The 27,994-nt window shown below is 46.3% G+C and overlaps 1 protein-coding gene across 8 annotated transcripts in view; it reads left to right on the top strand.

Annotated features, from left to right (window-relative positions):
• The window catches only part of UBR3 (ubiquitin protein ligase E3 component n-recognin 3), a 533,613-nt gene that overhangs the window by 207,258 nt on the left and 298,361 nt on the right, over positions 1-27,994 (top strand). For all 8 annotated transcript variants that reach the window (XM_033944451.1, XM_033944455.1, XM_033944453.1 and 5 more), the window contains exon 18: positions 929-1,070. In XM_033944451.1, coding sequence (XP_033800342.1) covers positions 929-1,070 — 142 coding nt within the window. The remainder of the gene's footprint in view (positions 1-928; positions 1,071-27,994) is intronic.

Raw genomic sequence — 27,994 nt, 5'->3', positions numbered from 1 at the left:
GCTATACCAAAAGTTCAAAGCGATTCACAACAAAGGAAAAATACGTACAATCGGTGAATATAAAATACATAATAACAATCAATAAAAGAATATATCAGGTAAAAGCATGGAAAGTTAAACAATGACCACAATTAAGATGTAAGCATGTCGAACAGACGTGTCTTTAGTGATTTTCTAAAATCAAAGTAAGAAGTAGCCTCTAAAATAGGTTTTCCAAGCCATGTATTCAGATTAGCGGCCTGGAATGATAGAATTCTATCGAAAAACTTCTTATATTGACATGATTTTAAAGCAGGATAATTAAATAAATTTATTCTTTGTGTACTCTTATTGGAGTTGTTCAAAGAAAGCTGAGCAACAAGATAATCTGATAGCATCTTAAAGACTGCTTTGTAACAGATACAAGAAAACTTGAACAAAACTCTGGACTCTACTGGCAACCAATGAAGTTTTTGATAAAAAGGGATGATGTGCTCCCATTTTTTTAAACCAAAAAATGAGGCGAACCGCAATGTTCTGAATCAGTCTCAGTTAAAAGGGTGAATATGCCACGGGGTGGGAACAGCAAGCTGAAGGCTTGCCATGGGAGATGGAAAAGGAAGATACAGTAATAGCTGGGAAGTTGAGGAGAAAGAATGAGAGGTTGGGGTATTGCATGTGGGAGAAGACTTTAGCAGATGTAATTATGGGTCATGTTGGACTTTAGAGGGAGACAGAACTATAGTTAGAGTGAGAAATCTGGAGCCTGAGAGAGGAATTTTGGGCCTTATGATGGGGGAATTCTATGCAAAACACTACAAATAAAGTTTGCATAATTTTCAAATTTTTTGCACAGAATTCCACCAGGTTTCAGTTATTTGAATCTATCTGCTGTACAGTCAGATATGTTTGCTTCACTTTGTATCTTTTCCTTAATCTATGGACTCACATTCCTGAAAATCCTAATCCCAAAAGTGGCATTATTCCAGGTAGCTACAGCTTTGAATCTATGTTGTCTGCTGTTGCAGATTTTAAAGCTCCTGTTTTTGAACCTGGAGGATCCATGCATCAAGGAATGTACACACCAAAAGGTATGTAAATATTTAAAGATGCTATAGGAAGCTAGTGTTAAACATTCTATGGCCAAAGATAAAAAATTAAGAAGTAGGCCTATCCAGGGTCATATGCCCTGAAGTTGTTCCTTAATGATATCATTCAGCAGTTCTTTGTGGGGGTACCTTGTGTTGGTGCTCTAGGCAATTGTTCTGCTTTTCTCTCCCTTTTCCAAAACTGAGCCTGATAATATATAATATATAAACACTTTTCAAGCAGTCAGATAACTGAACTTTATAAATTAAGTTAATCCAGGACAAGCAGGCAGTATATTCTCACACTAGTGTTTTAGCCTGTTACATTTGTTACAGTAGTGGGTGCTAGAATAGTCCCACCTATACCCTAACCCTGGCCTGGACCCCGCCTCCCACTGATTCCAGTCCCACCACGTCATCTTTCACCATTTCCTTAGTCCTCTCTACCCTTTTGGTCCTCATAGATCCTCCATTGCATTTATCACCTGACAGGGCCTTTTGCTCCATGTGGGTCTGGCCTCCTGGACCCCCATTACTTACCCGAGGCGGCAGCAGTGGTCCTAACATACCAACCCTTCCTCCCTCGGTGCCCCAAAGCAGCAGCGGTCCTACAATTTCCATCTCTCCCTTTCCCCCTTTCACACCCTCTACCATCTCTCTCTCTGACCCTGTTTCACCCCTTTTGCCATCTTTCTCTTTCCTGTCCCCTCCGTCCTTCCCCAAGGCCATCTCTCTCTCTCTCCTGCCCTCCTCCAGCCTTTCTGAAGTCTACCTCTCCCTATCCCCTACCATCTCTCCCTGTCCCCCTTGTAGCCCCTCTGATCTTCTCATCCATCTGTCTCTCCTTTCCTCACTTGAGTCCAACATCTCTCCCTTCTCCCAATCCCTCCCCTGAATCCAGCGCTTCCTGCCTCTGCAGAGCACTCGCAGCTCCTCCTCTAGCCAGGCTTCAGCCATCTACACTGGCTCCGGGCTTGCAGGGAGGGCGATGTGGAAACCGCTGCAGGCTCTTTCTTGCGATGGGGATAATAAAACCCTTAGCGTGCATGCGCACTTGAAACTCCGTGCATCCATGCAGGCTCCTACTGTGCATGCGGAGGCACAAAGCATGGACGCTTGGAGTTTCAAGTGCGCATGCACGCTAAGGGTTTTATTATAGCGGATGTGGGTAATGTCATCCATGGAGCCTGGTATGAATGCTATTAAAGTGTACTATCAGTTTAAAAATTTTTCAAGGTCTTGAGACTGTCCCTACTGCACATGTGCCGGTGCCTTCCCACTCAACTTTGGCTCGCAGAGATCTCCGGAGAGAGTGAGACTAGAAGGCCTTGAGCATGCGCAGATGCTCAAGGCCCAGCAAAAGGAATATGGCAGATCTCGGGCACCGGCATGTCCTGTGCGTTGGTGCTGTGGCTGGTGCCATATAGGGGTAAGCCAATGTGTGTGGGTGGGTGCGTGGGGGATGCCAAATCGTGGTGGGGGGGGAACGATGCGAGCGTTGGGGATGCCAGATCGCGGTGGGGGGATTTGGAGCAGCGCCGGTGGCCTTGTGGGGGAGGGGGGTTAAGGTTGAGCAGCGCCGCTGGTCTCGGGGGGTGGGGGTGGGTCGGAACACATCAAGCGAGTTTCCTTTTGATATACGAGTACTTTGGTTTACGAGCCTGCTTCTGGAACAAATTAAGCTCGTAAACCAAGGTTCCACTGTATATTGGCAACTGACCCACACAACTAGTGTGTACAGGTTCAGAACTCTGTGATATTTCCTGCATCCTCTGTCCTAAACTTTAGAAAAGGACGCTCAAACCCAAACAAGCCCAATACGAAAAGTTTTTCAGGACACCGGGAGCATAAATCATATTTGCTGATTCCGATGCTGATGCTCATCGACCACCTTCGACATCGACATTGAAACTGAGAGCATCGGTACCTCGAACAACCACTGCTTCATTTCCTTTGCCTTCATTAGAGGAACTTTGTAAAATGACTAAAAGGCATAGATATTCTTCCCCTTCCAAGCAGGCCTCTAAGTCATCCAAAGTGTCTACACCATTGACCATGCAAAGTGTAGACGTACCGAGGCTTGATCACCATATCTACAACTGGTATCCCCCAAGAGGAGTGCCTTGACATTGAGTTCACCAATGCCTCAACACCAGCCACAGTCTGTGCTGTCTGTACTGACTGTACCATCTTTATAGGACCAAATAAAAGAACTGGTCCAAAAAGAATTGGGTGTGATGCTGAAGTCACACATCAACACTCTCAGCAGCCTTGAAGGGCTTGGTCTGGAACCCTGTTTCATCACTGCTCAATGTCGAGAGGAAGCTTGTCTTTTAGGGAGCATACTTCTTCTTGTTCAAGACGTTCATTGACTTGACATTGAGAATCATCTTGTTGAGCCTCCAGGGAGCAATCTCCCCATCGATATTGTCGATATCCACATTGCGCTTCCCGGAGCATCCCTCAACGTCCTAGGCATTCACAATCTCCTAGACATGGCATAGAAGAGTGTGACTGATTTGTCACAAAAATTTTCCTCAGACTATCCAGACCCTTCTGCAGAGGAATTGTATGGAATTCCATCAGATTTATCTCCATCACCTTCTTGCACCGCCTGAAAGTTTGTTCACAACTTTTATCAGACAGATGAGTCATGCTCTCCCCATTAAAATGGAATCTGAAGCAGAACCCAGAGCTTAATTGATGGATGCTTTGGATTACAAACAGTGGCTAAAGGACTGCTTAAAACTACCCCTTCATAATCTAATGAGTGAAATGGTATGGTGGCTGTGTTAGTCCACTCTTCAAAGTAATATGCAGAAATAAAGCAAAAACATAAAGGGAAAAAATTCCTCTTATTGGACTAATTTAATGTAGTTTATGGTTAACTTTCAAAGGTAACCCCTTCTTCCTCAGATCAGAAATAAGCAAATGTTGGCAAAATCAGTATATAGAAGGGAAACATGAAAGCATTTCAGTGGTAGTTGGAGACAGATGACAAAGAAATTCAAACTGCTTTGTCACCACTATGTCTCCAGCTACCACAGTTCTTAGTTTTCTGCGGCGTTAAGAAGATGTGTCTCGTTGGAGTCTCTCCAATTGTGCTACTTTTTTTTACCATATCATTTTTCTTCATTAATTGACTTTTCTTTGATAATACTTTCCTTTCTTGAGTTTTTCTTGAAATTTTTACTTTTTCATTTTTGGGCCTTCAGCCCTCCTTCACCCAACTTTTCAGCCAGCGGCAACGACTCTTGCGGTCACAAATTTTCTCAACCATCAGAGGAAAAATTGATTCCTTAGATCTCGTATTGGCGGGCTTTTCTTCAATGTCAAAGCCTTCTACTGGCTTCAAGAGATTCTCTTGGTGCAATAGGGCCATATTAGTCACTGATCCACACAGTTGGTGGCTTCAGTGCCATGATTCTTGTCAATGTTGTTCAGTTACAAAAATGTTCTTTGAAGGCTCAACATTTGCAACAGGAGAAACTTTTGGACCTCAAGATTCATTACAGATGTCCTCTTCAGCCAATGTCGACACCATGTTGAAGTCGACACCATGTTGAAGTCGGCACCGCAGTTGCCGCGTCATTTGACATTAACTTCCTTGGTACCGATGCCAACACCATCCAGTAAACAGGCTAAGAAGGATTTCCATGTTTTATCTCACCAAACGATACTGGCATCTTTTGTATTCAGTAAGTCGATGCATGCCAAATGATGTTGCCAGCAGTCTTGCTCTTCATCATTACAGGAAGTGTCACCTCTGAGGCATGCCTTGACATAGAGGTCACCAATGCCTTGACACCCTGTACCATTGGTACCATCCAAGGTACCGCCCACTAAGCAGGATCAAGTTTGAGAGCTGCTTCAACAGGAGTAGCAGTGATGCTTCAAGGCCAGTCGAAGTCAACTGCTGTACCAACTCCTCCGGTACTGGCCCAGCCCAAGCATGGCTCTGTGAGACCTCGTGGTACTGCATCTAAGTCTCCTCCTCAATGCAAATTAGGAAATTTAAGGGGGGTTATTTTATTTTAATTGTTAGGAATTATTTTTGTACTTTTTATGAATGTTATTCTGTAACCCGCATAGATTTTGGATATGCAGGATATAAATGTTTTTTTTATTTATAAATTTATTCATTTGTTACAACAAATAAAACTAGGAATACACACAAATGTAAAGAGAAATTATTACAATAAAGAAAATAAACTTTTCAATTTCAAGTCCACATCATTCAATCTTATTCAATCTATTCAATCTCATTCAATCTTAGTCCTTAACAACCGAGCACAAGAACCACCTGTTGCTAAATCTGTACTTTGTTTATTCACTCAATCTGTAACTTTGTTTATTCACTCAATCTGTAACATTTCTAATCATTGTAAACCACATAGAACTTCACGGTCCTGCGGTATATAAACTGTTATTATTATTATTATTATTGGGACTGTAACATAACCTGAAAGATCACATATATAGAAGGTAATTATAACTTCTGACAAGCAGGCAGCATATCTATTTTTCTTTCTTTGTCACTTCTTATCAACCTCTGCAATAATCTCAGGTAATTTATCTAATTTAAGTTTATCTTGTAGGAAACTTTCCAACTGAGATGGATCAACAGAAATATACTTATTACTCTCATATGAAACCAAACATTTATATGGATATTTAAGGAAGAATAATGCTCCTATTGCCAAGACATGTGTCTTGAGCTGCAAGAACTGTCTTCTCCTATACTGTGTTTGCCTGGAGACGTCTGGAAACACATTTAGGGCTCCTTTTACGAAGCCGCGTTAGCGGCTTTATCGCATGCAACTTTAAAGCGCGCGCTAACCCACGCGCAAGCAGCTCAATTCTTCGGTCAAAGGTCCGAGCTCTAAAGCAAGGGGTTCAATGCTTTGAAGCAGCCATGGCCTTAGGAAATCCTCCTGTATGTCTTTGCTTCCTGGCAATGCTAACCCAAGTCTTTTGGCGGATCAAGGTCCATCAGTGATGTAGCTTCCTTGTGGCTTTAGACCGGTCTCGCAGGCTGTCATATACTGCTCTGCTGTATCTTTGTTAGAGTAGCGGTTTTTTGGTTGTGTGTCCCTCCTGACCTACTTAAGCAGGGCTGCATGGAGGACCCAGGTCGTTTTGCTCTTCTGGCTTGGCTCTTGAGCATGCAGTCTTAGTCTGCAAGGGCTCTTCTTGTCTACACAGTTATCTGCTGTATCTGCTTACACTATAGCATAGGAGACTTCCAGCTTTGGTGTGCTCAGGACAACATGAAGCTGTATTCTGATCCACATTTGGTGGTACTGACTTTGCGCCAGGTTGGTTTTGATCAAGGCCTCTCTGCAGGGTCTCTTCAGGACCAAGGGGCTGTCTTGTTTTCATGCCCAAGGTTGCCCTTCATCTTTGGTGTCTCACCCTGACTTTACCACATTTCTGACAGGAGCTCTTTGCATTGGACCACCAATTTATCTACTGTTCCCTTTCTGGGACCTCACCCTGGTGCTGTATAGTCTATCCAAGTCTTTCTCTGATGCTTCCCCCTTGGTCTTGACACTCCAGATGGTTTTTCTGATCACTGTTCTGTCAGTGAGCCATGTCTGAATCTTGGAGACTGGAATCTTTGTGCAAGGTTTCTTTTTTCCTGCTGAAGATGGTATTGACTTTCCTTGTTGATCAGGAAGTACGTTTGCCTGTTTTTCAGCCTGCTGGTTCAAGGATTGTGTTTTGAAGAAACTAGATGTGTGCAGATTGCTTCTTCGATATCTGGAGGTCATAATTAAGTTCATCTTTCTGACCATTTGTTTGGGTTGACAGATTCTCCTGCTGCTAAGGCCTTGATTTCCAGATGGATCGTTGAGGCCATTTTGTCAGCCTACTTGCTTTCTGGGAAACAGTCTCCTGTTTCCATCCAGGCACATTCTACTAGATGTGTGGCTTCTTCGTGGGCCAAAGCTAGAATTGTCTCCCCTGAGGAGATTTGCATGGTGGCTACATGGTCCTCTATACACCCATTTGCCCTGTTTTGCAGAGTACATGTGGTGGTGAGACAGGCCTCTGCTTTTGGGGTCCTCAGACTTGAGGGTTGGCACAGTCAACCTGCCCTGCTTTTTGGGGACTGCTTTTGAACATCCCTCTTGTCTAGAATGCCTCACCTATCTACTGGAAACGAGCTTACCAAGGTAAATACATAATCTCTTTTTTGAATGCGATTTAAGATTGATATGCATTAAAATTGCAGTATACTGTTGGGTGAATTTCTTCAAAAAGGTTGTTTGTAAACCCTAGTATAAATATATACTAGAATTGTGTAAGTATTAGTGAAAAAATTATTTCAGTGCATTCCATACTTCAATCAGATTCAAATTAAACTGGAGGTAGAAACATAGAAACATAGAAAAAAGCAGCAGAAAAGGGCTATAGCCCACCAAGTCTGCCCATTCCAAGTATCCCCTCCCCTAAATTTACTCCCTTAAAGATCCCACGTGAGTATCCCATTTTCTCTTAAAATCTGTCACGCTGCTGGCCTTTATCACCTGGAGTGGGAGTCTGTTCCAATGATCCACTACTCTTTCGGTGAAGAAGTACTTCCTGGAGTCGCCATGAAACTTCCCTCCCCTGATTTTCAGCGGATGCCCTCTGGTGGTCGAGGGTCCCATGAGCCAGAAGATATCATCTTCTGACTCGATGCGTCCCGTGATGTACTTATATGTTTCAATCATATCTCCCCGTTCTCTTCTTTCCTCAAGTGAGTACAGCCGCAATTTTTTAAATCTTTCTTCATACGTGAGATCCTTGAGCCCCAAGACCATCCTGGTGGCCGTTCGCTGAACCGACTCGATCCTCAGCACGTCCTTTCGGTAGTGTGGTCTCCAAAACTGAACACAGTACTCCAAGTGAGGCCTCACCATGGCTCTGTACAACGGCATCATAACTTCAGGTCTCCTGCTGACGAAACCTCTGCGGATACACCCCATCATTTGTCTTGCCCTGGAGGAAGCCTTCTCCACTTGATTGGCAACCTTCATGTCCTCACTAATGATCACCCCTAGGTCGCTTTCCGCCGTGGTCCTAACCAAGGTCTCACCATTTAGTACATAATTTCTATGCTGGTTTCTCTTACCCAGGTGCATTATCTTGCATTTTTTTAGCATTGAAGCCTAGCTGCCAAGTAGTTGACCATTGTTCCAGCAACAGTAGGTCGTGTGTCATATTATCAGGTAATAAGCTTTTGCCTACTATGTTGCAAAGTTTGGCGGCGTCGGCGAACAGTGATACCCTTCCTCTAAGTCCTTGCGTCATATCTCTTATGAATAAGTTAAATAGAATCGGGCCCAGGACCGAGCCCTGCGGCACTCCACTGATCACGTCCGATGCTTCGGATGGGGTACCATTCACCACCACGTTTATGGACCATACTGATGCATCAGTGACTTTATGATCAGAATACTAAATGAGAAATTCAGAACAATCCAGGAGTAAAGACATTTGAAGTTAAATTGAGAAAACACCTAAAGATTATTTTTAAAAATTTAAGTTCACATAATTTTGTGTCAGTCACTTTATCACATTATCTTCCTTCTCCTTTCCATTCATACTTTAATTGTAATGCAGTCTCATGGCCAGCATTGAGGGAGGGGGGTGTCTGTTTAAAACAGGGCAATTACCCTGAGCCCCCATGATAAATGAAGTTTCAAGCTTGCCTAATGCTGAAAGCAGTATAACCTGCTGGTGGGCTTTTGGGCCTCCTTCCAAATTTCTGCCCTAGGCCCTTGCATGTATAACACTGGTCTTGTGTAATTTGAGTACTTTTTTTGAATGGATTTGCTCATTTTGATCTGATCTAAGAAAAAGGGTGCTTTAGCTTCTGAAGGCTAGTCAAGAGATGTATTAGTTTAATGAAAAGATACATCACTTTACATTTTTTGAGGATTATTGGTCTTTGGTTCTGCAAATAGAAAAAGAGAAATCATTTGTGATGCTGGTCAGATTCAAAGAAGAGTAGAAAGAAAGAGAAACTTAAACTGTAATCTTAACAGTTTCCCATGGAACAAAATGAATTGTATATACTGTATTATGTTTGAGTTTGCATTATTTAAAAAAAAAAAAAAGTTCCTTCAAAACTATGTCCTTATAAAATGACATACTTTTTATGTGTATTTTTTCAGGAACTATTTCATGTGACCAGAACATATTTTTTCAATATGGTTTGCTGTATACAGATATGTTTTGTTTTTAAATTTTATATATACAGCAAATTATTATAATATTGTGAGTACAGTTAAATACCTTTTATGGTCAAGAAAAAAGGCTGTTCTGAAAAGGTTTTTTAACCCTTTAATTGGCAGATGGTGAAAATCGCTGCTTTTAAATAACTTGATGTTGAACAAGAGCACCAGTGCCAAGTAACAGGCATTTAGAGATGCAGATTTCCCTTAAGAGCCATAGAAGCACTTGTTGTTTCTGAGTAACAATGCTAAATAAAAGGTTAAACTAAATAGCTCCCCCTTTGCTAATCTACCTCCCTTCTCTTCCTACAACTTGTGGCTTGATCCAAAATCTCTCAGTGGTGTGACCCAACCTGGTTCTTTTTTAACCTAGTGCTCTAGCCATAACTGCTGTATGTGCCTGCACGGGTCACAAATCAGATAGTTTAAACCAGGGGTGCACACACTTTTTTGGCTTGCAAGCTACTTTTAAAATGACCAAGTCAAAATGATTTACCAACAATAAAATTTTAAAAAACACAAAGCACACTATTAATTATCATTTATATTTGGAGGGGGGGGTGGTTTCAAAGAGGTCAAGGCAGATGACTTTAAAATATGCAGTGTCACCTCAGTAACAAATATACAAAAATAGACAAATATACCCCCTCCCATTTTACTAAACCGCAATAGCAGTTTTTAGCGCAGGGAGCTGTGCTGAATGCCCTGTGCTGCTTTCGACGCTCATAGGCTCCCTGCGCTAAAAACTGCTATTGTGGTTTAGAAAAAAGGGGTCATAATGCAAAATATAGACAGCAGATATAAATTATCAAAATGGACACATTTTGATCACTAAATTTTAAAATAAAATCATTTTTCCTACCTTTGTTGATTTCATGAATCTCTGGTTGCACTTTCTTCTTCTGATTGTGCATGCAATATTTCTTCCCTCCTTTCTGCCTCCTGCATGCTTTGTCTCCTCTAGACCTCATTCCATTCCCCAACCAACATCTCTGTCCTTCCATGAGTCCAACTATTTCTTCCTCTCTCCCTGCCTGCCACCTGACACACTCCATTCCATCCCCCTTTTCCTTCCTCTCTCTCTGCCCCTCCCCTTTCTTTCTGTCTTCCTGCCCCCTTTCTTTCTTTTTCTCTCTTGTCTCCCTGCTCCCTTTCTTACTTTCTTTCTCTCTGTTGTCTTTCTTTCTCCCTACCCCCTTTCATTCTGTCTCCCCAAGCCACCACTGGGGCTGTCTGGAAACAGGCCCCCAAGCCACCACCAACATCTAGGAACAGGCCCCCAAACCACCGCTGCCGCAGTTGCCGCCGAGTCCTCCCTGTTTCCAGATGCCGCAACAGGCCAGCAGCCTTCCCCCGACATCAGTTTTGACGTTGGAGAGGAAGTTCCGGCTCAGCCAGGCAGCGATTGGCTGGCCTGGAACTTCCTCTCCAACATCAGAATTGACTGGGGAGGGGGGTGTGGCATGCCCGGCGCTTCTGAGGTCACTGCTGGCCTGTTGTGGCGTCGGAGAACGCAAAGGCTACGCGAGTGGCGTTTGCGATCGACCTTTCTGGGCACCCCTGGCTTAAACTGATGATCTCAGATAGTTTAAACTGATGATCTGAGAATGTAAAACTGCACAGGAATGTAATAGATTTATGGGCCATGCGACTTTTCTAGATATTGAGATATTCTAGTGCAATAGACACTCTATTCCTGGACTTGTAGGCAGTCAATCCCTTCTCATGAAAATTCTTGTAGGGAGCCTCATTAGCATTCTTTCGCTCTGCCTCACATCCCTCTGGGTTGTACTCCAATTCCTCAGTTGTCTCTCTACAAGCGATATAATACATAAGAATATAATAGCTTTACTGGGTCAGACCAGTAGCCCGTTCTCACATTGGCCAGTCCAGGTCCCTAGTACCTGGCCAAAACCCAAGGAGTAGCAACATTCCTTGCTACTGATCCAGGGCAAGCAGTGGAAAGTTTCCCCATGTCTTTCTCAATAACAGACTATGGACTTTTCTTCCAGGAAATTATTCAAACTTTTGTTAAAACCAGCTACACCATACGCTGTTACCACAACCTCTGGCAATGCGTTCCAGAGCTTAACTATTCTCTGAGTGAAAAAAAAAAATTCCTCTTATTGGGTTTAAAAGTATTTCCCTTAGTCTTTGTAATTTTGGATGGAGTGAAAAATCGATCCAATTCTACCCACTCAGGATTTTGTAGACTTCAATCATATCTCCCCTCAGTCATCTCTTTTCCAAGCTGAAGAGCTCTAACCTTTTTAGTCTTTCCTCATACGAGAGGCGTTCCATCCCCTTTATCATCTTGGTTGCTCTTTGAACCGTTTCTAGTGCCGCTATTATCTTTCTTGAGATAAGAGACCAAAATTGAATGCAATTCTCCAGGTGAGGTTGCACCATGGAGGGATACAGAGGTATTATAACATTCTTAATCTTGTTAACCATCCCTTTTAAAATAATTCCTAGCATCTTGTTTGCTTTTTTGGCCACCGCTGCACATTGGGCAGAATGTTTCATCGTACTGTCTACAATGACACCCAGACTTTTTTCTTGGGCGCTAACCCCCAAGATGAACCCTAGCATCTGGTAACTGTGATTTGGGTTATTCTTCCCAATGTGCATCATTTTGCATTTCTCCACATTAAATTTCATCTGCCACTTGTGATGCCCAATCTTTCAATTTCCTAAGGTCTGCATGCATTTGACAACTTTGAAGAGTTTAGTGTCATCTGCAAATTTAATCACCTCACTTGTTCCAATTTCCAGATCATTTATAAATAAGTTAAATAGCTTCGGTCCCAGTACAGATCCCTGTGGCACTCTACTGTTTACTCTCCTCCATTGAGAAAAATGGCCATTTAACCCTACCCTCTGTTTTCTATCTGATAATAATTCCTAATCGACAGCTGAACTTTGCCACCTATTCCATGACTCTTTAATTTTCTCAGGAGCCTCTCATGGGAAACTTTATCAAAAGCTTTCTGAAAATCTAGAGACACTACATCAACCGGCTCACCTTTATCCACATGTTTATTCACACCTTCAAAGAAGTCAAGCAAATTGGTGATGCAAGATCTCCCTTGGTTGAACCCATGCTGACTGTCTCATTAAATCATGTTTGTCTACGTACTCGTGTTTATGTTCAATTAAATTTGATGTTTTTTTGCTAACCATTTATGAGGCTTTTTGGTGCTGCAGATGATCCCACTTGAAACAACTTTAGCTGTGGGAGAGCACGGACTTGTGGGACTTGTGGGAGAGTCAAGGATCTGCTTTCAAGGGACAGACTGCTTTGCAGTGTACCCTCTTGGGCAGCCTACACTAATAGTTTGGGGCTCAGGGACTGTTCTCTTGGGAGCAGGCTCACCCCAGGTTCATCCGCAGTGGGCTTGAGCGCAGATTGAGTAGCTCCATGGTGGGTTTTCCAGGATTGAGGTCAACTGTTTTCCTTTCCCTGTTTTTGTGCACAAAGTCTGGTGGAAGTTGAGGACTCCGGCCGGTTTGTTGGGCCCGAAAGACAGTCTGAAGACATAAGCAGTCTGGCTTCCAGGCTTGTTGAGGCTGAGTTTCTCCTTGTAAGCTGTTTGTAGCTTCCACATTTGCAGCTCTCTGCATAAAGCATGACACAGCGAGTAACACGCTGAATGCCTGGAAAACAAAATTGGGGGGAGGGAGTCTCTTTAAAAACAATTTTTTGAGGTTTTGGGATTACTTAGGTTCCTCCACCTCTAAAATCCCCAAATCACTAGTTTTTGGTCCCCAGTGTAGCTCCCAGGACCGTTTTTGGTGCTAAAATTGCTGCCACGTTGGCCATCCTGATTTGGATTTCCTGATTTGAAAATAAGAACCTCTATTTGCCTCAAAACACCTTGATTTTGCTTAAAAACAGGTGTGATGGTCTCAGGCCATGATACTTTGGATTTATGCCAAGTTTGTGATGATGGCCGTTTGAGGATTGTCTGTGTTCCACATGCCGTGCAGTGTGTGAGGTAGGGTGGGAGTCATTGGCTTAGCCTCCTCTAGTCCCCTGGGGAATATTAGTGCCCAGTTGGTCCAAGGGCCAGGAAAAATGTCCAGGTTTGAGCTGGGGAGCAGTGCAAGTGTGTCCCTGGCAAAGTGCAGCTGTGGTGCTGCCGCAAAACCCCATAAAGGAGCTCATGAGTGTCCACAGGGGTTGTCTGTGTGTCAGAGTCAGGGGTTTCCTCCATGAATTCATCAGTATGATGTTTGAAGTTTACATGATTAATAAGGGTCGCATGGAACCCTCGGGGGGATTGCAGCCCTACTGGTGACAGATGTCCCTCCAGCAAGAGCACATTTCAGTGCCATGCACAAGATGGGGAGGTTCACTTTAAGTAAGACTGGGATGAATTGGGCTTTATTTCCCAGTCAGGTTCCTCTGCAGCAGGAGAAGCTGCTTCATCTCTAGGGAGCTGCATTTGGATCTGGTGGAGACCTTTGATTTCAGGAGGACCCGACTGCGCGCAGGCTTTTATAAGCCTTCAACGCTTTTGGAGGTGATCATGGAATCCCTCTAGGAATAAAAGATAGACTTCACAGTTCTCTACTACACAGTGCTTGCTTATGAGCAGCACAAACGCACAAGCCCCCTGTTCCCTCTCCTCAAGATATTACCAAAATATTCATGGACCATTGGGAGATCCTGAAGGGGCCATTTCAGGTGGCCAAAACCATGGCAAAACTCTATCCGATGGATGCTGAATTTAACTAGCTCTTTATTTTCCGAAAGTGGATTCAGTGGTGGTGCAAATTACAAAGCATACCTCCCTTCCCACTGAAGGTGGCATGGTATTAAAGGATGCCTAGGGCCACAAGCTGGAGTTTGTTCAAAAGAAGCTCTTCGAGGCTGCGGCCTCAGGTTTGAAAGTAACAGTGTCGGTGTCTTTTGTCACCCAGGCTTGTCACTCTAAGCCAGGGGTGTCGAAGTCCCTCCTTGAGAGCCGCATTCCAGTCGGGTTTTCAGGATTTCCCCAATAAATATGCATGAGATCTATTTGCATGCACTGCTTTCATTGTATGCTAATAGATCTCATGCATATTCATTGAGGAAAACCTGACTGGATTGCGGCCCTTGAGGAGGGACTTTGACACCCCTGCTCTAAGCTGTGCCATGATCTGTAGACAGTTGTCAAGATGGATTTCCAGACATTTGTCAAGAGGGATCTCCAGTTTTTAATGTCTGGAGTGGAATATGTAGCTGATACTATGTATGACCTTTTCAGAGTTATAGGCAAAATGTCTGCTTATTCCATTTTCACCCACAGGATTCTATGGATCAGGTCATTTTCTCTTTGGGAAAGGTCTGGATGATATGGCAAGCATGCAGGATTGCAAGCTGAAGTCTTTGCCGGACAGTATACCTCAAGCCCCTAGGACAGGGATGTCCAATGTCGGTCCTCGAGGGCCGCAATCCAGTCGGGTTTTCAGGATTTCCCCAATGAATATGCATGAGATCTATTTGCATGCACTGCTTTCAATGCATATTCATTGGGGAAATCCTGAAAACCCGACTGGATTGCGGCCCTCGAGGACCGACATTGGACACCCCTGCCCTAAGAGGTCAGGTCATGGTAATTTTTGGACCTCGAAACAATATTGACAGTTCTTAGGAGGGCCTTCGGGCCAGAGATCTTCTCAAGGCTCCAGACAAAGATTGGGGGGGGGGGGGGGCAGGTGCCCTCAATCTTCAGGATCCCATTCCACCACAGCTCCCAAGAAGCACTTATGACGCCAAGCTGTCAGCCAAGCCTCCACGCATTGGAGGGAGGTTATTGGCCTAGTGAGGAGTGTAGACTGAGATAGCTTGTTGCTGGACATTATACAGGAGGGTATTAAATCAAGTTCCTATGACTCCTCCTAAACTCTTTTCTAAACTCTCTGGAGGGAGGCCAGAAAAAGTGGCCAAAGTCCGAGCAACAGTGCAAAGGCTGTTGAATCTGGAAGCCATAGAGCCTGTATAAGAGGAAATCTTGGGTTCCGCCAGATACTCGATATACTTGAAAGTGCCCAAGAGAGGCTCAGAAGTCTGGAGTCTGATTCTAGACCTCAAATCAGTGAATTCAACCCTCAAAATATCTGGTTTCCAAATGGAGATGGCGAAGTCGGTGATTGCGTCAGTGGTGCCAGGTGAATTTCTTGCCTCCCTGATAAGATTTTAGATAGTGCGGAGGAGGAGCCAGCTGTCCTGGTACATGTAGGTATAGGAAAATGTGGGAGGGAGGTTCTGGAAACCACATTTAGGCTCTTAGGTAGAAAGCTGAAATCCAGGTCCTACAGGATTGCATTTTCAGAAATGCTCCCAGTTCCACGCGCAGGACCCAAGAGGCAGGTAGAGCTCCAAAGTCTCAATGCATGGTTGAGATGATGGTGCAGGGATGAGGGATTTAGATTTGTTAGGAACTGGGCAACCTTCTGGGAAAGGGGGAGCTTGTTCTAAAAGGACGGACTCCACCTTAACTGGGATGGAACCAGGCTGCTGGCGCTAACGTTTAAAAAGGAGAAAGAGCAGCTTTTAATCTAAGATGTGGGGGAAAGCCGACAGTCGCCCAGGAGCGGATAGTTCGGTGTGAGGTAACCTTGGAGGATACTATTGAAACAGGATATTTAGGGAGTCCCGGTAGAGAGGTTCCAAAAATGGTGAAAGAAAGACAGGCGGGTTTAAGAGGAAGGCAGAGTAAGAGACTCAAATTTTCCCTGTCTTCTCAGCAGCTTGAAGTTGCAAGGAAAAAACACAATTTGAAGTGTCTGTATACAAATGCTAGAAGCCCAAAAAATAAACTAGGGGAGTTAGAGTATATAGCACTGAATGATGAGATAAATATAATAGGCATCTCAGAGACATGGTGGAAGGAGGACAATCAATGGGACACTGTTACCTGGGTACAAATTATGTCGCAAAGACAGAGTAGATCAAATTGAGGGGGTGGAGGTTGCGCTACATGTTAAAGAGGGAATTAAATCAAATCAAATAAACATTCTGCATGACATAGATAGCAGTGTTGAATCCTTATGGATAGAAATTCCATGTGTGAAGGGAATAAATATAAAGATAGGATTATACTACCGTCCCCCCGGGACTAAATGAGCAGACATATGAACAAATGTTTTCAGAGATTAGGAAAGCTGGAGAAATGGGCAACAGTATAATAATTACCACTTGAATAGATTGGAGGAGCATGATAATCACATATATAGAAAAAATAGCCTGCCCCTAAATGCAAAAATACACAGGATTCCTGACCCATACTGTGTATCCTTGGGCAAGAAAGCAAGAACACCAGTGAATACAAGCCAAAATACTTATGGCAAAAAAAGGGAGAGGGAGAAAAAAATCTCAGTTAAGCTTCATGGGTTTTAAGGAAAAAAAACCCCTCTAGAAACATAGAAACATAGAAAAAAGCAGCAGAAAAGGGCTATAGCCCACCAAGTCTGCCAACTACTCCAACTATAAAGTGCCTGCCCAAATATCCAGGCTGAAAAAACAGGCACCTTACCACCGTCTGCCTATATCCTTGAAGGCACAATCCACTAGAAGCGTGGCTTCCTCATAGGCGGATCTTTGGTGGAAGAAAGCTGTAGAATGTCTACTTGGGTTTCTCTCAATAATTTCACAAAGTTTTACAGGGTAGACGTGGTGGCCAAACAGGTCTCCGCATTTGGATTATCCGTTCTGTCAGCAGACTCATCTGTCCCACTCTGCTTTGACACACGCTGTGTCTTAACTTGTGGGATGTACATCATACTAGAAGGAAAGATTAGGTTTTTACCTTGATAATCTTCTTTCTAGTAGACACACACTCCTTTTCCTAAAGCCCACCAGGGAATCTGGACATTTTGTTTCTTTCCTTTATCTAGCTTTAACAAAGATAGAGGACATGACTGCTGCGTTGATGAATCTAGGGGATATCTGTAGAATATCCCACACTCTTAGTACAGGTTGCGCTCAGGTTGGTGATTTGTTTGTTTTCACCTTGTTATGTATTGCAAATGGTTAAGTTTTGTTTTATCTGTTAATGATATGAGTAGAACTGACATGTTTGTCAGGGAGAGTCCCCATACCCCTCCCTATTCTCTTTCTTTCCAGGGCTGATCATCTGCTTTGATATGAACTGAGGAATTGGAGGACAACCCAGAGAGATGGGAGGCAGAGCAAAAGAATGCTAATGAGGTTCCTTACAAGAATTATGAAAAGGAATTGACTACTCACAAGTTTAGGAATAGAGTGTTTGTCTGCAAGGAAAACTGACTGAGGTAAGAACCTAATCTTATCCCAGGACAAGCAGGCAGCATATTCTCACATGTGGGTGACGTCATCTACGGAGCCCCAGCGCGGACAGCTTTTCAAGCAAACTTGATTGAAGTTTCAAGTTTGCTACACTGTACCACGCATGTGCATGCCTTCTTGCCCACTAGAGGGCGCATCCCACCTCGTGGTCCTCAGTTCAGTTTTTTCCGCGGAGCCAGAAGCCCTGTGGAAATTGAGCTCTGCTCTTTTTTGCCTTCTGTCGCCGCATCCGGTGAATTTTGATCGGTTGCTGTGCTGTACTTCGTTGCTTTTTGTTGTTTTGATTGTTAGTTTAAAAAAACCCCCACAAAAAACGTTTATTTTAGTTTGGCTCCGGGGGCTCCCGTGAGCCGCAGCCGCGGCCAGCCTTGCTTTCGGCCGGGTCGGTTTTTCATGTCCCGTCCCTTGACGGGTTTCAAGAAGTGCACCCGGTGTGAGCGGTTACTTTCCATTACCGACCCACACCGGTGGTGCTTGCTCTGCCTAGGACCCGAGCATCCGACTGACTCTTGCGATCGGTGCTCCACCTTTCAGGCCAGAGCGCTCCGCCGACGCCGTGCCAGGATGGCGGAGCTCTTCGCTGTCGACTCCGCACCGGGGAAGGCCTCGACGTCGGCCCCGGCCTTGACCTCGGCCTCGGGATCCTCGGCTTCGCCGCGTCCCTCGACATCGAAGCCTATGCCTCCGACGAAACCTGCCTCGGGTAAGTCCTCTCTTCCATCCCCGACTCCAGGGTCGACAAAGAAGCCATCTTCGGGCTCCTCGACGGCGGGTGGGTCGTCCTCGGCCCCGCCAAGAACTACGGCCACTAATGCCCCGAGGGAATACTCGAGACCGAGGTCACCCTCCAGGGAACATCCCCCGGCCTCGGACCTGCCTACCATGGTGGGGATCCCGGCGTTCCAAGATTTGCTCCGAGCATTGATTGCCACGGAGCTGTCTGGAGCCCTCGAGCACTTGCAGCAGGCTTCGGCCTCGAGGGCCCCGGCCTCGGCGGCCTCGGTCTCGACTCCCTCGGCCTCGGGTACCGGGGCGGCACCGACCTCGGCCCCGACCTTACCCTCGACTTCGGCTTCGGGGGCCCCGCCTGAGAGTAGCGTTAGGCCCCGTGACAAGGTGCGCAGGGTGAGGCGGATCTCCTCCTCTTCCTCGAGGTCGGCCTCGGGCGAGGCGTCGTCCGAGGAAGCCTAAGCGTTCGCGAGGCTCTCCTCGGCGACGTGGTCGCTCCTCGCCACTCGGGGGCGAGGCTTTGCGGGTCTCGGAGCTCCGCCTCGATAATCCGAGGCTCCTCCGTTCCCCAGCGAGAGGGGGTTCGTGTGACTCCTCGCCAAAGAGGAGGGGGCGTGCCTCGGTGCCTCGGACACCTGGGACCTCTCCCAGGGGTTCTTCGAGACGTAGACGTTCCCCGACCCCCTCGAGGCCATTGGATCTGGCCTCTTGGGAATCCGGGTCCGGTAGGGAACCACGCTATTCCCACGAGGCTTCCCCCTTCTGTTCGGCGGGGAGGTCGAGAACCCCCTCGCCGCCCGCCAGACCGTCCTCTTTTTCCACTTTTGTGCAGGACATGGCGCGTGCCTTGGGTCTAGACCTCATGGCTGGATCTCAATACACCAAGGAGTTCCTCGAGGAGCAGGACCTTCCCACTCCCCCGAGGGAAACTCCCCGACTCCCCTTGAATAAGGTCCTTCATCAGACCTTCCTTAAGAACCTGACTTCACCTCTTACAGTCACAGCGGTGCCGTCTAAGATGGAGTCAAAGTACAGGACTATCCCACCCAAGAGATTCGATAAGGCTCAACTCTCCCACCAGTCTTTGCTGGTTGAGTCGGCGCTGAAAAAGTCACAACCCTCCAGAGTTTCTGCGGCGGTTCCGCCCGGCAGGGAGGGTCGGACCCTGGACAAGTTTGGTCGTCGCCTCTATTCGAATTCCCTTATGGCAACCAGGGTGCTTAATTATGCCTTTACATTCTCATCCTACTTACGTGGCATGGTAAAGGACCTTCCTCAGTATCACGACGATCTACCAGATTCCAGTAGGGAAGGATTCGCCAGGCAAACGAAACCTCCGGCGCAGGCTGCGTCCAAGCCAGCGCCGTCCTTTTGATGTGCTATGCGGATGGGGCCGGACCCCCTCCGCAATCGCGCCGGTCCCCCTTCCCATAGGGGGTCGACTCCGGTCCTTTTATGCGGCTTGGACCGAGATAACATCCGACGCTTGGGTGCTCCGGACCGTCTCCGAGGGCTACTCTCTCAATTTTTGGTCTGCGCCACCAGAACAGTCACCGGGGGCTTGCCCATACAATCGGACCCAGCTCCCCATCCTCATGGCCGAGGCCAAGGCCTTGTTGAGGCTTCGAGCGGTGGAACCTGTACCCCCCGATCAGCGGGGGCGGGGGTTTTACTCCCGTTACTTTTTGGTCCCAAAAAAGACCGGGGACTTGCGCCCCATTCTAGACCTCAGAAAGCTCAACAAGTTCCTGGTCCGGGAGAAGTTCAGGATGTTGTCACTTCCGGTATTGTATCCTCTCTTGGAGGAAGGGGACTGGATGTGCTCCCTAGACCTGAAGGAAGCGTATACCCATGTTCCGGTGCATCCCACCTTCCGCAAATTCTTACGGTTCCAGGTGGGCGAGTTACACCTACAGTACCGGGTCCTCCCCTTCGGTCTGGCTTCGTCCCCTCGAGTCTTCACGAAGTGTATGGTGGTAGTAGCTGCAGCCCTGAGGTCTCGGGGGCTTCAGGTCTTCCCATACCTGGACGATTGGCTGATCAAGGCCCCAACCAGGGAGGGGGTTATCTCAGCGACCCGACAGTCTATCATCTTCCTTCAGCGACTGGGGTTCGAAGTGAACTTTCCCAAGTCACAGTTGTGCCCGACCCAATCACTTCAATTTATAGGCGCAGTGCTGGACACTGTTCGCCTTCGTTCGTTCCTCCCTCCTCCTCGGTTGGAGGCCTTGGTTCGGTTGAGCCGTCTGATTTCTCGGCTACCGGTTGTGTCGGCTCAGCGCATGATGATGCTTCTGGGCCACATGGCGTCTACGGTCCACGTCACTCCGTTCGCCAGACTACACCTGAGAATCCCTCAGTGGACTCTGGCATCTCAGTGGCGCCAGGATTGCGATCCTGTCTCTTGTCTCATAGCGGTGACTCCTTCTTTGAGACGATCGCTCCGTTGGTGGACCGACTCTTCAAATCTTTCCGGGGGTTTGCTCTTTCTCGTGCCTCCACATCGCAAAGTTCTGACCACGGACTCCTTGGAGTACGCGTGGGGGGCCCACCTCGACGGTCTGCGGACCCAGGGCCTGTGGTCGACGGAGGACCGACGCTGTCACATCAATGTGTTGGAGCTCCGTGCCATCTTTCTGGCGGCTCGCGCATTCTGCCACCTACTTCACGATCAGGTAGTCCTCGTGCGAACGGACAACCAGGTGTCCATGTATTATGTGAACAAGCAAGGTGGGACAGGCTCTTGGTCCCTTTGCCGGGAAGCTCTGCGCCTTTGGGAATGGGCGATCTCCCAGAATATCTTCCTACAGGCGGTCTATATCCAGGGAGAACGGAACTGCTTGGCAGACAAACTCAGTCGGCTTCTCCAGCCGCACGAGTGGTCACTCAACTCCAGAGTCCTGCGTGAGGTCTTCGACCGCTGGGGGACTCCGCAGGTGGACCTGTTTGCCTCCCCGGAGACTCACAAACTGCCCCTGTATTGTTCTCGGATGTACTCCCTGGACCGTCTAGAAGCGGATGCCTTTCTTCTCGACTGGGGAGGGAGGTTCCTTTATGCGTTTCCTCCTTTTCCCCTGATCTTGAGGACGTTGGTTCGTCTCAAATCATCCAGAGCCACTATGATTCTCATTGCGCCTCGGTGGCCTCGTCAACACTGGTTCTCCCTGCTTCTTTAACTCAGTGTCAGGGAGCCTCTGCTTCTGCCTGTGTTTCCCTCTCTGCTGTCTCAGAGTCAGGGTTCGCTGTTGCATCCCAATCTTCAGTCGTTACACCTGACCGCTTGGTTCCTTTCTCCTTGACTTCGGTCCCGGTTTCTCAGTCGGTGAGGGAAGTGTTGGAACTTGGAAGCCTCGCGCAAGGTCTCGACCAGGCTTTGTTATTCCCAGAAATGGACCAGGTTTTCCTCCTGGTGTTCCTCGCGTCATCTGGAACCGGATTCGGTCCCGGTGTCTTCGGTACTGGACTACTTGTTACATCTATCTAATTCAGGCCTGAAGACGACATCTGTTAGGGTGCATCTCAGTGCCATTTCCGCTTTCCATCGTCACTTGGAGGGACGTTCTCTTTCGCTTCATCCTCTGGTGACTCGTTTCATGAAGGGTCTACTCAATGTTTGTCCCCCTCTGAAGCCTCCTCCCGTCGTTTGGGATTTGAATGTTGTCTTAGCTCAACTGATGAAACCTCCCTTTGAGCCTATCGACAAGTCTCCCCTGAAATTTCTTACTTGGAAGGTGGTATTTCTGATTGCCCTCACATCTGCTCGACGGATTAGTGAGCTGCAAGCTTTGGTTGCGGACCCGCCTTTTACTGTGTTTCATCATGACAAGGTGGTTCTCCGCACCCATCCTAAATTTTTACCTAAAGTTGTGTCTGATTTCCACCTCAATCAGTCCATTGTCCTTCCTGTGTTCTTTCCTAAGCCCCACTCCCATCCTGGCGAGACGGCGCTCCACACGCTTGACTGTAAGAGGGCGTTGGCATTTTATCTCCAACGTACCAGGTCTCATCGGAAGGTTCCTCAATTGTTTTTGTCCTTTGATCCTAATCGTTTGGGACACCCTGTTTCCAAGCGCACCTTGTCCAACTGGTTGGCTGCTTGTATTTCTTTTTGCTACGCTCAGGCTGGTCGAGTCACGGGGCATAAGGTCCGGGCGATGGCAGCTTCGGTTGCTTTCCTCCGATCTACTCCTATGGAGGACATATGTAAAGCTGCCACTTGGTCTTCGGTTCATACATTCACCTCCCACTATTGTCTGGACACTTTGTCCAGAAACGACGGCCGGTTTGGCCAGTCGGTGTTACGTAATCTGTTTTCCTAAATTGCCATCCTCCCACCTGCCCTTTTTTGGTTGGCTTGGAGGTCACCCACATGTGAGAATATGCTGCCTGCTTGTCCTGGGATAAAGCACAGTTACTTACCGTAACAGGTGTTATCCAGGGACAGCAGGCAGATATTCTCACAACCCGCCCGCCTCCCCGGGGATGGCTTCTTTGCTAGTTATGGAACTGAGGACCACGAGGTGGGATGCGCCCTCTAGTGGGCAAGAAGGCATGCACATGCGTGGTGCAGTGTAGCAAACTTGAAACTTCAATCAAGTTTGCTTGAAAAGCTGTCCGCGCTGGGGCTCCGTAGATGACGTCACCCACATGTGAGAATATCTGCCTGCTGTCCCTGGATAACACCTGTTACGGTAAGTAACTATGCTTTTCCTTCTTGATAATGAGAATCTGGATAAAGTGTATTTTGTTATAGTACAGCATGTATTTGCATAACTGTACCTCTTGGGGGAGCCAAAATGCTACAGACCACATCACATTTTTAGATTTATATGTTCTTTTCTTCAAAAAGAACCCAGAGCAGTTCACATCATAATAACATTAAAACAATTGAGTAATGCATTGTTTTAACTATGTTTTTGCATGTTAGAAAGCTACTATGATTTTGCATGTTAGAAAGCTATAATATAATGAAATAGAATAAAGTAACATTTATTTTGGTTTTAGTCTCAACTTGTTATTTGGAGATTTTCTTTCTAATTTTGTAATGCAGTAGACTGGAAATTTCTAGGTGATTTTCCCAGAATTTTTTTTGAAATTGGATATATAGTCCTTCATGTTTTAAGTATAGAGATTTTCTATTAATTTTTTGTTTGTTTGTTTGCTTTGCATACTGTAAGCTGTTTCATTGGTTTACCACTGTACATGTTATAAACATTCTAAAAGATTTTATCATGGTAAAAAGATAGTGATGGGGAGAAGGAACTGGATTTAACTTGTGCCCTTTTCAGTAGTAGCTCAAGGTGAGTTGCATTCAGTAGGTATTTTTCTGTCCTTAGAAGACTTAGTCTGTGAGTACCCAAGGCAATGGAGGCTTAAATGACTTGCCCAAGATCATAAGGAACTGCAACACGATTTGAATCCTATGGTCATGAAGATTAGTTTTGTTATTTGTACACTAAAGTGAATAGTTAACATTTGAAATTTCTGGGATTAAAAACCAAATAACTATTAAAATAACAGCAACAATTATCTAGACCCTACTTAATAACCTATGATAAACTGCTGCTGGAAAGTTTATTGAGGTACCAATTTCTTAGTGAATTCCATGGTAAATGCATTTTTACATTGACACAACTGGGAAAATCATGTGTTCAGGCTGCACATACACAATGATGGTGGCCCCCCATCTCAGGGCTGCTACATTTTAAAGGCGCTAGTAAATATGGGACTTAAAGCCCTTGCATCCCAATTCCATTTTAAAAATCATGGATTCCCCTGTCCCTCTTTTTTATAGCAATTATTAGGGGATACCTTCAGAAGCCATACATTATTTGGCAGTCTGGTCCCTAGTGAGATTACATGATCATCACTAAGAACATGATAGTGCCATATTTGAGGAAGTTTGCACAGGAGTAACTAGAGATCACTGCTGCCCCTCATAACACTTGCAGGGATGTCAGCTGTCTTGGTTTATCAAGCAAGATTCAAAGGTTTTATGGACTTCAGGGTTCCCATTTGAATATGGACCTCTGGATTGTATTTTTAACTAATCAGAGCCATCTAGTTACTAGAAATACCAGGTATTTCATGCTTATTTACCTTATTTTTCACTCCATAAGACGCACCTGACCATAAGATGCAACCTAGATTTAGAGGAAGAAAACAAGAAAAAAACAATTCTGAACCAAATTCTGTACTAATATATACACCGGTTCTGCACCTAGCCCCCCTTCACTCCCTGCCAAGCTCTGCACCCTGTCCCCCCTCCCTGCCAGGCTCTGCACCCTGTCCCCCCTCTAAAATTAGAAACTGCTATTCTACCCTGACCCTGTAGCTGGAACATCACCGATCTCTTCACCCGAGGGGGCTTACGCTTCTATGTATACTAGAATATCTTTCTGTATAGGGAACTAAAGAATTGTCTTGAGAAAGGAATTGAATAAATAGGTACAAGATTTTAGGAAGAACCATAGTTTTTATCACATGATCTCTACCCAACCATGTCACTTGCAAATCCTCCCATTTCTCTAAATCCTCCTAAAGCTCCCTCAGCAAAGGAGGATAGTTGACCCTATAGAAATCTTGTATATCTGCTGTAAGCTGAACACCCAGATGTTTCACAGCTGTGGGGGCCCACCTGCAGTCACATATGTTCTTTGATCCTACAGTAAGATTTAAAATTTCAGACTTTATCATATTAATTTTGAACCCAGATAACTGTACCGTAATCTGCCAAGACTGCAAGTATCCCAGTAAGAGAATCTTGGAGGTTTCCCTACAGTCAGAAGCACATAATCAGCAAAAGTAGAATCTTGTATTTCAACCCTCCACTAAAAATATGCCATATATCAGCTCGCGCATACACACTCCTGGCAAAGGGTTCCATTGCCAGGGCAAATAATAGAAGTAATGGCATGCACCCCTGTCATGTTCCCCTAGCTAGAAACATAGAAATATGACGGCAGATAAAGGCCAAATAGCCCCTCTAGTCTGCCTAACCACAGTAACCATTATGTCTTTCTTCCTCTGAGAGATCCCTCATGCCTATGCCAGGCCCACTTGAATTCAGCACTTCTTCTGGGAGACTGTTCTGTAAAAAAGTATTTCTTCAGATTACTCCAGATTACCTCTTAATTTCATCCTATGCCCTCTCATTGCTGCGCTTTGGGTTGGCGACCAGGACCTTCATCAAGGTGATGATGGTGGTGGCAGCACATGTACATCTTAGGAGTTCTGGTCTACCTCTAGCTAATCTACTGCCTGATCAGGGCCCTGTTGGAATCTGAGGGGTGTTTGGTGGTTTGCCAAGTTGTTCAACTGCTTCAGCACATGGGCTGGGCAATCAACTTCAGCAAAAGTCACCTTGAACCGATGCAGGACTTGGAATACCTGGCAGTTAGCTTCCACACCCATCAGAACAAGGTGTTCCTGCCCGCATTGTGCCAGTGGAAGCATCATCAATTGATCAGGGACTTTCTGAGCAACTCGGTCCCAACAGCTTGCCAGTATCTCCAGGTTACCACCTGGTGCAGGATGCTCTGATTTTGCGCTGGAGTCTGCAAAGGGATCCTTTGCATACCAAACTACCCTGTACAGAATGGCTCAGAGCAGTTTAGACTGATGTCTGAGTCCTCTTTCTCTGTCCGAGGGTCTCCCTCTCTGGATTTCCAAGTGGGTGATCTTGACGATAGATGCCAGTCTCGGGGGCTGAGTTGCTGTTTGCATGGACACTCCAGTTTATGTCCGGTGGGCTCTATCTGAGTGGAAGTGGTTGATCAATTGCTTGGAGTTTCAGGTGATTTGACTGGCTCTCCTTCACTTCAAGGATTGTCTCTGGCATCAAGCCATCCACATCTTCTTGGACAATGCCACAGCGATGGCCTACATCAAATGCTAGGGAGGCACCAAAAGCGCCTCCCTGAGTGTGGAGGCCCAGCCTCTCTTCTGGTGGGTGGAGAGACACCTTATGGTGCTTTCAGCTGCGCATGTGGCCGGGAGTTGTTAACGTCAAGGCGTATTATCTCAGTCAGACTCTAGATTCTGGAGAGTGGTCTCTGTCCTGAGGAGCATTTGAGTGCATTGTAGAATGCTAGGCTGTCCCACGTTCGACCCCTTGACATCGGTGGCCAACGGAATGGCAGATTGGTTCTTCAGCCACTGTTGTGAAGCCAGCAGAGAAGACCTGGATGCCCTGGTTCAGCCCTGGCCACCGGAGAGTCTTCTATACGTCTTCCCTCTAGGCCTATGATGTGCCATCTGTTGAAAATGGCAACCCATGGGGGTTGTGTGATTCTTGTGCCTGACTGGCTGATGTGCCCGTGGTATGCCGACCTGGTTTGACTGCAGCTGGATCAGGAACTAGGGTTTTCTTGTCATCCTCATCTTCTCATGCAGGGCCCGATTGCACTTCTGGATCCGGACTGCTTTGTTAACGTGGCCTTTGTTCGCAGGGGCTGTTCCTCGGCTATGTCACTTTTCTCCAGAGCGAGAAGTAGTCCATGGTGGCAGCCTACGTGATAGCTTGGAGATGTTATCAGGCATGGTGCATCCAGAACCACAAAGATCCATCTATTCCATCGGAACCCCGAATACTGCAGGCCGGCCTGCCAGGGGGCCTGGCTATGGCTTCTTTCAGGGGCCAGATTTCCAGTCTCTTCTTTCTAGGCCCTACACCTCTGAGAGGCTCCTTTGCCTCCCATCCGGATGTCCATTTTCTGAGAGGCACCCTGAGGCTTTGGCTCCCGTGCGACTGCCCTGTCCATCTTGGAATCTCAACCTGGTCTCCGATCTTTGACTAGCCCGTCTTATGGACCTCTGGACCAAGCGTCATTGCTGGATCTCATGTTCTGGCCTTTTTGGTGGCCATTCCCTCTGCCCTCAGGGTGTCTGTGCTTCAGGCTCTTTCCTGCCAGGTTCCCATCCTTAGGATCATAGATTCTGGAGTATTTCTGCGATCTGTTCCCTCCTTTCTTCAGAAAGTGGTTTCTGCCTTTCACGTTAACCGGGAGGTCCAGTTTCCTACCTGTGCTTCCTCCGGTTCGAGGGAGCAGGACCGGGTGTTTGCGGTCCCTGGATGCGTGCAGGATCCTGTTGCGGTACCTGGAGGTCATGAATGAGTTTCATGTTGCCAACCATCTGTTTGTACTGGTGGGTCCTGCCTTCCTGGGCAGTCCAGCTTCAAAGGCCACCATTTCTAGATGGATCCATGTGGCTATTTCCTTTGCTTACATAGCGGCCAGTAGGAAGCCCCCCTCTTTCTGTGGGGACTCATTCTACCAGAGGCATCTCTTCCTCTTGGGCAGTCATCAGTGATCTCTCTGGTGGTCCTCTTTGCATACTTTCTCCAAGTTTTACAGGATTGCTGTGGCGACCGAGCAGGATGCTGCTTTTGGTGCCTTTGGTTTGGCTGCAGGCTCATCAGTCCTACACTGACTCTCTGGGTCTGCTCTGTTACATCATACTTTTCAGGAATAGAGTGGGATTTACAAGAATGAAATATTAGGTTCTTACATTTTCTAATCCTCTTTCTTGTAAATCCACACACTATTTCTGTAACCTGCCCTGGGACTGATTCGCTGATTGCCTGCTTTCATGGGTACTAGTATGCTGATTTATTAACCTACCTTTCTAAGCAGATCATTCTAATATGTTTAGCACTT

This window comes from Geotrypetes seraphini, chromosome 5 (assembly GCF_902459505.1).
Source record: "Geotrypetes seraphini chromosome 5, aGeoSer1.1, whole genome shotgun sequence".
Lineage (NCBI taxonomy): Eukaryota > Metazoa > Chordata > Amphibia > Gymnophiona > Dermophiidae > Geotrypetes > Geotrypetes seraphini.
Note: the sequence above shows the minus strand (reverse complement) of the source record. Positions and strands in the feature narration are given on the sequence as shown.